The sequence below is a fragment of the Hypanus sabinus genome, unplaced genomic scaffold (assembly GCF_030144855.1).
Source record: "Hypanus sabinus isolate sHypSab1 unplaced genomic scaffold, sHypSab1.hap1 scaffold_699, whole genome shotgun sequence".
NCBI lineage: Eukaryota > Metazoa > Chordata > Chondrichthyes > Myliobatiformes > Dasyatidae > Hypanus > Hypanus sabinus.
The window spans coordinates 208,264-219,074 of record NW_026781551.1 but is presented as its reverse complement, the minus strand read 5'-3'; the positions used below and the strand labels follow the sequence as shown (position 1 = coordinate 219,074).

General features: G+C 44.5%; 1 protein-coding gene across 1 annotated transcript; it reads left to right on the top strand.

The window, feature by feature from the left end:
• The first annotated feature begins 7,326 nt into the window (after positions 1-7,326).
• On the top strand, positions 7,327-9,404 carry LOC132389908 (gastrula zinc finger protein XlCGF26.1-like). The gene has a single exon (XM_059962471.1). The coding sequence runs from the start codon at positions 7,685-7,687 to the stop codon at positions 9,158-9,160; it is 1,476 nt and encodes a 491-aa protein (XP_059818454.1). The 5' UTR covers positions 7,327-7,684; the 3' UTR covers positions 9,161-9,404.
• Positions 9,405-10,811: the final 1,407 nt, after the last annotated feature.

The window sequence follows — 10,811 nt, the reverse complement described above, 5'->3', positions numbered from 1 at the left end:
CTACAGATGAACTGGGCTGTCTGCACCACTCTCTGCAGGTTCCTGAGATTAGGGGAAGTACAGTTCCCATACCAGGCAGTGATGCAGCCAGTCAGGATGCTCTGTAGAAAGTCCTTAGGATTTCAGGCCCCATCCCGAACTTCTTCAGCCATCTGAGGTGGAAGAGGTGCTGCTGTGCTCTTTTCACAACACAGCCGGTATGTACAGACAATCTGAGATGCCTGGTGATGTTTTTGCTGAGGAACTTAAAGCTGTTCACCCTCTCAACCCCAGATCCATTGATGTCAAGAGGGGTTAGAGTGTCTCCATTCCTCCTGTCATCCACAACCGGCTCCTTGGTTTTTGTGACAATGAGGGGGAGTTTGTTTTCTTGACACCAGTCAGATGTTGTTCAGACCTCAGACAGAGTCAGCAATCAAATGGCTGAGCGTGGTGCGATGAATGTGCTGAGCTGTGTATATCACAATGCAAGAAGCATCGGAGGAAAGCCAGATGAGCTCAGGAAAGGGAATTATGATATTGTGGCCGTTATTGGGGCTTGTTTACACACAACAGTCTGAGGGATTTAGAGATATTTGTAGAGAGATTGCAGACCATGCCAAGAAACAAAGGTTGTTCCAGTAAGTGATTTTAACTTTCCATATATTGACTGGGACTCCCATACTGTAAAAGGACTAGATGGAGTAAAGTTTGTCAAATGTGCCCTTAATCAGTACGTAGAATTCCCGACGTAGAAGTGTGCAATAAGCTGTTAGGAAATGATCCAGGGCTGCTGGTGACAGAATTTATTAAACATCATACCATGAGATTCAAAGTAAAGATGGAAAAAGAGAGGTCTGGACCACGGGTTGAGATTCTAAATTGGAGAAAGGTCAATTTTGATGGTATCAGAAAGGATCTGACAAGTGTGGTTTGGGACAGGCTGTTTCCTGGCAATGGAGTACTTGGTAAATGGGACTTGTTCAGAAGTGAAATTTTGGGGATATAGAGCTTGTATGTGCCTGCCAAAGTAAAAGTTGAAAGGTAACTGGTCCAGGGAACCTTGATTTTCAAGAGAAATTGAAGCCCCGGATATTTTGTTCCTCTAAATGCCTCAGACTGTTGGGTGCTACTGAGATCCATTAATGACTACAAATCACAATTCCACACACTGAGCGCATCCGACTTTTTTGTTGTCATCTTCTGTTAGGTTCTAAAACCTTCCAAATAGTTTTTGCTCTTTTGTTTGCCCTCTGTTTGACTTTTATGTTGGCTCTGGCTTCTCATTCCAGCCACTGTTGTGTCCTCAATGTTTTCACTTCCTTGGGATATATTAATCACTCAGCTCTTGCTTGCATTTGCCCTTTCTATACTCTCATGGTACTATATGCTTTTAACAAGTCGTCAATTCAATGTATAATTTCTTTGTGTATGTTTGGAGCCTTTTTTAGGTGCATATGATGATGAGGGGTATTGATCGTGTGGATAACCAGAGGTTTTTTTCCCAGGGCTGAAATGGTTAACACAAGGGGGCATAGTTTTAAGGTGCTTGGAAATAGATACCGAGGCAATGTCAGGGGTAAGGTTTTTTTTACACAGATAGTGGTGGGTGCGTGGAATGTATGCCAGCAGCGTTTGTCAAGGCAGATACAATGGGGTCTTTTAACAGCCTCTTGGATAGGTACATGGAGCATAGAAAAATAGAGGGCTGTGTGCGAGGGAAATTCTAGGCAGTTTCTAGAGTAGGTTACATGGTCGGCACAGGATTGTGGGCCAAAGAGCCTGTAATGTGCTGTAGATATCTCTGTTCTATGTGAAGAAGCAAAGCAACTTCGGTTATTCGCCAATCCTCTATTACCACCCCGTTACTAAAGATGACTTAATTATCTCTGCTGGGGCCCCTACAATTTCTGCTCTTGCCTCCCACAGGGTCCGAGGGAGCTCCTGGCCATACCCTGGGGATTTATCAGGATGGGTGAAAACATGCTTCCACCAATTCTGTCTGGCTACATAATGATATCAAACACCTTTGCCCTGGCCAACAAGTAGCTTTCACATCACAAATGTGCCAGACTCCAGGGAGACAGACTACTGCCCTTAAAGGAAGTATTCCTTGGCATTACCATCACTGAGTTCACCACTTTCAGTCACCTGGGTGAGACTTCAGGGGAAATATTTATGTACAATACTGTGTGTGTTGTGGTGATGCAAGAGTTGCTGGGGAATTTTCAAGTGGGAAGAAGAGGAGTGATATTTGGAAATCTGAAATTGAAAGCATCATTTAGCAAGAAAATCACAAATAGGTGGTTTGCAAAAGCTGTGGCGAGTAAATCCTTCATTAACCTGTTACATAGGTTGTGTGAGAGTGCTGATGAACTCAATCAAGACTCAACCAGAGGAGATTAAAGTTCTTACTGACAGTGACTTGCTCGCTGTTGAAATGAATACCTCTCTATATAAAATTCAGTTTGCACATGTTGTTGTCACTGGGTAAAAATTGTACAGTACAAGGTTTTTGCACACACTGGTCATTACAAATTGGAGGGGACATTGGTGGGAAGGCAGGGAGACCTCCAGTGTCCCTGACGCCCTCACGTAGAAGGTGTATATCCAGCTGCACTTTAAGGAGTTGGAGCTGGAAATGGATGAATTCCGCATCATCCAAGCGTCAGAGGGTGTGATAGGTATGACGAGCAGAGAGGTGAGTTGTACCCAGGGTGTAGGACGCAGGAAACTGGGTGAGGGTCAGGAAGGGGAATGAGGTTAAATAACCATCGCCGAGTACTCTTGTTGCTATCCCACACAACAACAGGTGGACACTTTAGAAACTGTTGGGGGGAATTACCTGGCAGAGGAAAGTCAAAGGGGTGATAGGGGATTTGTTAGTTAGTGGAACAGAAGTAGAAAGGGATGAATATCCTAGTGGCAAGGCTTGCTAGTGCTCCCCTGTGGGGTGGGTGGTTAAACTAAAGTTGCAGGGAGGATTGGAGTCAGAATGACACAGCAGATAGTGGAGAGGGTGAATTGAATCGAATTGACTTTATTACTTACATTCTTCATACATGAGTTGTAGAAATCTTTATGTTACGTCTCTGTCTAAATGTGCAATGTGAAATTTATAATAGTTTATAGTAAATAGTATATACAACAGGACAGTCAGGATAAATAAAAGTACAATTGTATCAGCATGAATTAATCAATCAGAGGGCCTGGTGGAAGAAGCTGTCCCTGGGCCTGTTGATCCGGGCTTTCAGGCTGTGGTACCGTTTCCCAGATGGTAGCAGCTGGAACAGTTTGTGGTTGGGGTGACTCTGGTCCCCAATGATCTTTTTTACACCGTGGCCCTTTTTACACACCTGTTTTTGTCAATGTCCTGAATAGTGAGAAGTTCACATCTACATATGCGCTGGGCTGTCCGCACCACTCTCTGCAGGGTCCTGCAACTGAGTGAAGTACAGCACCCATACCAGGCAGTGATGCAGCCAGTCAGGATGCTCTCAATTGTGCCCCTGTGGAAAGTTGTTAGTATTTGGGGCCCCATCCCACACTTCCTGAACCGCCTGCTGTGAAAGTGGTGCTGTTGTGCCTTTTTCACCACACAGCCAGTATGTACAGACCAGGTGAGATCCTCAGTGTTGTGTGTGCCAGGGAACTTAAAGCTGTTCACCCTCTCAACCCCAGATCCTGGGTCAGCCTGTCTCCATTCTCCTGTAGTCTACAGCCAGCTCCTTTGTTTCAGTGACATTGAGGGCAAGGTTCTTTTTTTGACACCAAACAGATGTCATTCAGACCTCAGGACATGAAATTACGATATTGTAGCCATTACTTGGACTTGCTTGCGCCCAACAGTCTGAGGGATTTCAAGGAACAAATCTGTAGAGAGATTGCGGACTATGCCAAGAAACAAAGGTTGATAAAGTGAATGATTTTAACTTTCCATTTATTGACTGGAATCCTAGGCTGTAAAAGGACTAGATGGGGTAGGGCTTATCAAATCTACCTTAATCAGTATGTAAAATTCCCGATGTAGAAGTGTGCAATAAGCTATTGGTAAGTGATCTAGGGCGAGTGACAGAAATTAGTGTATGGGAACACTTTGTATCTACTGATCATGAGATTCCAAGTAAATACAGAAAAGCAGAGGCCTGGACCTCTCTTGAGATTCTAAATTGGAGAAAGGCCAATTTTTATGATATTTGCAAGGATTTGACAAGTGTGGATTGGGACAGGATGTTCTTTAGCAAAGGAGAACTTGGTAAGTGGGAGTTCTTCAGAAAGAAATTTTAAGGGTGTAGAGTTTGTATGTGTCTGACAAAATAAAAGTTGAATGGTAACTAGTGCAGGGAATCTTGGTTTTCAAGAGATAATGAGGCCCTGGATATCTCGTTCCTCTAAATGCCGCGGACTGTTGGGTGCAACCAAAACTCATTAATGACAACCATTTCATAATTCCACTCCCGAACTCATCTGACTTTCCTTTAGTTGTCTTCTGTTGGATTCTAAAAGCTTCCTTATGGTCCTTTGCTCTTTTGTTTGCCCTCTCCTCTGTTTTTATGTTGGTTTTGGTTTCTCATTTAACCCACGGTTGTGCCCTGCTGCCTTTCCAATGCTTCCACGTCTTTGGGATGTATCGATCACTCAGCTCTCAAATTGCTCCCAGAAACTCCAGCCATTGTTGCTCTGTTGTCACTCCAACCTTTTCTCTTCCAAACAAGTTTGGCCAGCTTCTCTGTCACAGAAACATGGAGAAGTTCAGTGGAGAAACAGGCTATTTGGCCCATCTAGTCAATGCCAAAAACATTTAATCTCTCTAATGCAACTACCTGCACCGGGATCATCACCCTCCATACCCCTACCATCCAGGTACCTGTCAAACTTCTCTTAATGGTGAAATCGAGCTCATATTCTCCACTAGTGCTGACATCTCATTCTGCACTCTCACGACCATTTCAGCAAAGAGCTTTTCCACATGTTCCCATTAAATTTTCACCTTCCCCATTTACCCATGACCTCTGGTTGTCATCCCACCCAACCTCAGTGGAAAAAGCTGTTTGCATTTACCCTATCTTTAACCTCATAATTTTGTTTACTTCCAACAAATCCTCAAAGCAATGTATAATTTCCTTGCTAATGTTTAGAGCCTTTTTTAGGTGTATAAGATGATGAGGGGCATTGAGTGTGTGGATAGCCAGAGGATTTTTTCCCAGCGTTAAGATGGCTAACAGGATGGGGCATAGTTTTAAGGTGCTTGGAAATATATGCCGAGGGGATATCAGGGGTAGGTTTTTTAAACAGAGAGTGTTGGATGTGTCGAATGCACTGCCAGCAGCGGTTGTCGAGGCGGATGCAACAGGGACTTTTAACACTCTCTTAGATAGTTACATGGAGCTCAGAAAAATAGAGGACTATGCGCTAGGGAAACTCCAGGCAGCTTCTAGAGTAAGTTACATAGTCGGCACAGCACTGTGGGCCAAAGGTTCTGTAATGTGCTATAGATTTCTATGATTCTATGAAATTCAAGGGAAATCTCCAAACCAACGGAGTGGTGACTAGTAGTGAATAGTGGGAAAGTTACTGGAACGTATGTGCAAGAACGGGAAATATAAGTATTTGGATAGATGTGGACTGATTAAGGATAGACAGCATGGCTTTGTGCATGGTAGGCCATGTCTAACCAGTCTTACAGAGTCTCTTGAGGAAGTTATCAGGAAAGTGGATGAAGACAAGGCAGTGGATGTTGTCTACATGGACGTTAGCAAGGCACTTGACACAGTCTCATATGGGAGGTTGGTCAAGAAGGTTCAGTCACTCAGCATTCTAGATGAGATAGTAAATTGGATGAGACACTGTCTTTGGCAGAAGCCAGAGTGTGGTAGCAGATGGTTGCCTCTCTGACTGGAGGCCTGTGACTAGTGGTTGCCACAGGGATCAGTGCAAGATCTGTTGTGGTTTGTCATCTATATCAGTAATCTGGATGATAGTGTGGTTAACTGGATTAGCAGATTTATGACCACCAAAACTGGTGGTGTAGTGGACAGCGAGGAAGACTATCATGGCTTGCAGTGCAATCTGGACCCCCTGGGAAAATGGTTTGAGAAATGGAAAATGGAATTTAATTCAGACCAGTGTGAGTTGTTGCACTTTGGTATGACCTACCAAGGGAGGTCTTTCACAGTGACTGGTCGGGCACGGAGGAGTGTTGCAGAAGAAAGGGACCTGGGAATACAAGTCCTTAATTCACTGAAAGTGGTATCACAGTTAGATAGTGACGGAAAGAAAGATTTTAGCCCATTGGCTTTCATGAACCAAATACTGACAATAGATGGATATTATGTTGACTTGTAAAAGAGGCCTAATTTGGAGTGTTGTGTGATGTTTTGGTCACCTACCTACAGGAAAGATTTAAAAGAGTTTCAGAGATTTCAGAGAAAATTCTCAAGGCTGTTGCCAAGTTTGGAGTACTTGGGTTATAAGGAAAGATTGAACAGGTCAGGACTTCATTCCTTGGAATGTGGAAGATCGAGGTGAGATTTGATTGTGGTACAGGGGCACAGATAGTGTAAATGCAAGCTGGCTTTCTCCACTGCGATTGGGTGGGACTTCAACCAGTGGCCAGGGGTCAAGGGTGAAAGGTGAAATGTTAGGGGGAACATGAGGGGAATCTTCTTCACACAGATGGTCATATAGGTTTGGAATGAGCAGCCATCCTGAGTGGTGCATGCAAGCTCGATTTCAACATTTAAGAGGTTCGTGTAGGTACCTGGATGGTAGGGGTGTGGGAGTGGCAGTTTAAATAGTTCAGCACAAAACTAGATGGCCCAAAGGTCCTGTTTCTGTGTTGTACTTTTCTACAAGAACCTGAAATATTACAAAAATTTACTCTAACCCCTTTTAACAGCTGTGCCGACCAACCATTCATCTCAGCACAAATTTTTTTTATATGGTGTTAAAACTGTGGCACTTTAAGTTAATAATACATAAAAGAAAATCCCAGGTGCACATCCACAAAGACAATTTGTGTGAGACTGTTTCAGTTATGGGCCAGGCACCCATACTGCTCAACAGGAACAGGGAATAATACCAACGGAGAGAGTCAAAATGAGCCAGGTCACAGATTGGAGGCGGCAGAAATGCCCCATTGTTATAGAGACAGGAAGAGTATCAGGGAATTGATGGTCATTCCAGGTTCCAGCACTCTGCCCAGTCAGGAGATGATTTCTCTGTCCAACTTGGGTTGAACATCACTGTAACAGTGTGATACCAGATCAAACCTTGGCAACTCAAGTAATCTCATCTGAAATGTTGTCCTAAATCCATTGATGGATTTTGTAAATCTTTTCACAGGATAAAAATGAGAAGGAATTTGTCACCGGGAATCTCAAACACAGCATGCCAGTTTTGCTGTCTCTGTCTGGATATTTAAGAAGTGGAGCAAGGGATTCAATCGAATATCCTTCCTACTCAGACTGTGGGGAGGGATTCACTCGACCATCCTTCCTGCTCAGACTGTGGGGAGGGATTTATTCAGTCATCGCAATTGAAGGTACATCAGCAAGTTCACACTGGGCAAGGCCATTCATCTGTTCTGTGTGTGAGAAAGGATTCAGTTGGACCTGTGGACACACCAGTCAGTTCACACCACACCAGGCAGAGGCTGGTGATCTGTTGAATTTCTGGGAAAGTATTCACTCAGTCATTTGACCTAATGGCTCACCAGCAAGTTCACACTGGGGAGAAGCCGTTCACCTGTTCAGTCTGTGGGAAGGGATTCAATCAGGCATCCAACCTACGGAGACATCAGCGAGTTCACACCGGGGAGAAGCCATTCACCTGTTCAGTCTGTGGGAAGGGATTCACTCAGACATCCAACCTACGGAGACATCAGCGAGTTCATACTGGGGAGAAGCCATTCACCTGCTCAGAATGTGGGAAAGGATTCAGTGAGTTATCCAACCTACTGGTACATCAGCGAGTTCACACTGGGGAGAAGCCGTTCACCTGCTCAGAATGTGGGAAAGGATTCAGTGAGTTATACAGCCTACTGAGACATCAGCGAGTTCACACTGGGGAGAAGCCGTTCACCTGCTCAGAATGTGGGAAAGGATTCCGTGAGTTATCCAGCCAACTGAGACATCATCGAGTTCACACTGGGGCAAAGCCATTCACCTGCTCAGAATGTGGGAAAGGATTTACTGATTCATCCACCCTACAGAGTCATCAGCGACTTCACACTGGGGAGAAGCCGTTCACCTGTTCAGAATGTGGGAAGAGTTTTATGCAGTTATCCCAAGTACAGAGTCATCTGCGAGTTCACACTGGGGAGAAGCCATTCACCTGCTCAGACTGTGGGAGCAGATTCACTCATTTATCCAGCCTACAGAGACATCAGCGAGTTCACACTGGGGAGAAGCCGTTCATCTGTTCAGTCTGTGGGAAGAGATTCACAGAGTCATCCCACCTACAGAGTCATCAGCGAGTTCACACTGGGGAGAAGCCGTTCACCTGCTCAGTCTGTGGGAAGGGATTCACTGATCCATCCAACCTACAGAGTCATCAGCGAGTTCACACTGGGGAGAAGCCGTTCACCTGTTCAGAATGTGGGAAGAGATTTACTCAGTCATCCCAACTACAGAGTCATCAGCGAGTTCACACTGGGGAGAGACCATTCACCTGTTCAGAATGTGGGAAAGGATTTACTCAGTCATCCCACCTGCAGAGTCATCAACAAATTCACACTGGGGAGAAGCCGTTCACCTGCTCAGAATGTGGGAAGGGATTCACTCAATCTTCCACCCTACTGAGACATGAGCGTGTTCACACTGGTGAGAAGCCATTCAATTGCACAGAATGTGGGAAACGGTTCACTCTGTCATCCCACCTTCTGGAACACCAGCGAGTTCACACTGGGGAGAAGCCGTTCCCCTGCTCAGAATGTGGGAAGAGATTCACTCGCTCCTCCGACCAACAGAGTCATCAGCGAGTTCACACTGGGGAGAAGCCATTCATCTGCTTCATCTGTGGGAAGAGATTCACTGAGTCATTCCGATTACTGGAACATCAGCGAGCTCACACTGGAGAGAAGCCATTCATCTGCTCAGAATGTGGGAAGAGATTCAGTCGCTCTTCCACACTACAGAGACATCAGCGAGTTCACACTGGAGAGGAGCCATTTACCTGCTGAGAATGTGGGATAGGATTCACTCAGTCACCCCAACTACTGGCACACCAGTCAGTTGTTATGAATCCCTAGGTTTTGTTTGCTGTGGACTGTCATTTTAAGAGAGAGAGATTAAGAAGGTGAATCAGTCTGATTTGCAGCTTGTTTACATCACTCCCAGCTTGTTTAGTTTTAGCTGAGGACACAGACACTCAGAGTCAGGAGATGAAGGAGGAAAAATGGAAGGATCGATACAAGGGAAATAGGTGCCAAGGGTCACTGTTTGGAATTTCCCTATGCCCACAAAAGTGGGTTAATTATCGATTCAGCGTACACAACTGTGTGGTTGTCACGTCGTTTGATCCGTATGAGTGGATCTGATTTGGGGTATCCTATGAAGACCACTGATGTGTTAACCCTTGCCTGTGTGTGGTGTGGTAATTCATTTGAAGATGATACCCCTTGTGACAAGTCACTTTGGGTGGTAATTAGTATGTGGATTTGGAAGGGTGACAGATAAAATCTACAGTGATTGTTCTCTTGTTTTACCACCATGGAACCTGTGGAATTCGACATAATTGCCTTCCCTTTACATTTACCCTAGATTACAAATATCTCTCTCATCAGTTATTCCCTGGTTGAACTGAACTTTCATAATTTACCATCTCAAGACTCCAGACTCCAGGCAGTCCTGACGAAGGGTCTCGGCTTGAAATGTCGACAGTGCTTCTCCTTATAGATGCTGCCTGGCCTGCTGTGTTCCACCAGCATTTTGTGTGTGTGTTGTTTCAGGTGTAGTCTATTGATGCTGATTCATTTCAAAAGCTTTACAATTCATAACAAAATTGGGGCCTGCATCTGGGATATGAACATCTATGGGGGCATAGTCATTAATTATCGATTTCATTGGGGAAATCCCTTTTGATTTATTTGTGTGTGGAAAATCAGCAGCGGATGCTGATTATTGTTTGGAAGCGGCAACCTCTGAGGCATTAGAGGATGCCAGACGGATTGAGTTGTTGTCTTGCTAGAAGGATAAAACTTGTTATGTTGAAATTGACAATGAGGAGGGCACAGTTGCAGAGGATAACAGCTGAACATTATATATCTGAGAGTGTTTTTAAAGTGGAGGAGTTGGAGGTGTTTCCTGAAAGTAAACCTAGTGAGCTTGAGCTCCAGTACGAGTGAGAAAAATTAAAGATGGAGGCTGCGGAAAGGCAGATGCAATTTGAGGCTATCGAGGCAGAAAAACAGAGGGAGGAAGCAGAAAGACAGAGGTATTCGAGCTGGAAAAGATAGTGGTTGCAGCAAAGTGGTCTAGCGTTAGACTCTGGTGATAAGTTTGAGGCCATTCAGTAAATTAAATTGGTACCTCCATTTGATGAGACAGAGGTTGATAAATACTTACAGCATTTTGAGAAGGTTGCTTAGAATTTAAAGTGGCCAAAAGAGGGTTGGTTCTCTTACAAAGTGTAATTAAGGGGGAGGCTTAGCAAGCCTATTCTGTTTTGTCAGTTCATTGAGCAGATGATTATGTCATAGTGAAAGAGGCTGTGCTCAAAGCTTACGAGTTGGTCCCAGAATCATACAGGCAAAAGTTTAGAAATTTGTGGAAACCTGTGAACCGGACATCTGTAATTTGCTTATGAGAAGTCTGTGTGTTTTGATCGCTGGT

Coding starts and splice junctions, on each gene's coding strand:
- LOC132389908 (XM_059962471.1), top strand. CDS start 7,685: ATGGCTCACCAGCAAGTTCACACTGGGGAGAAGCCGTTCACCTGTTCA.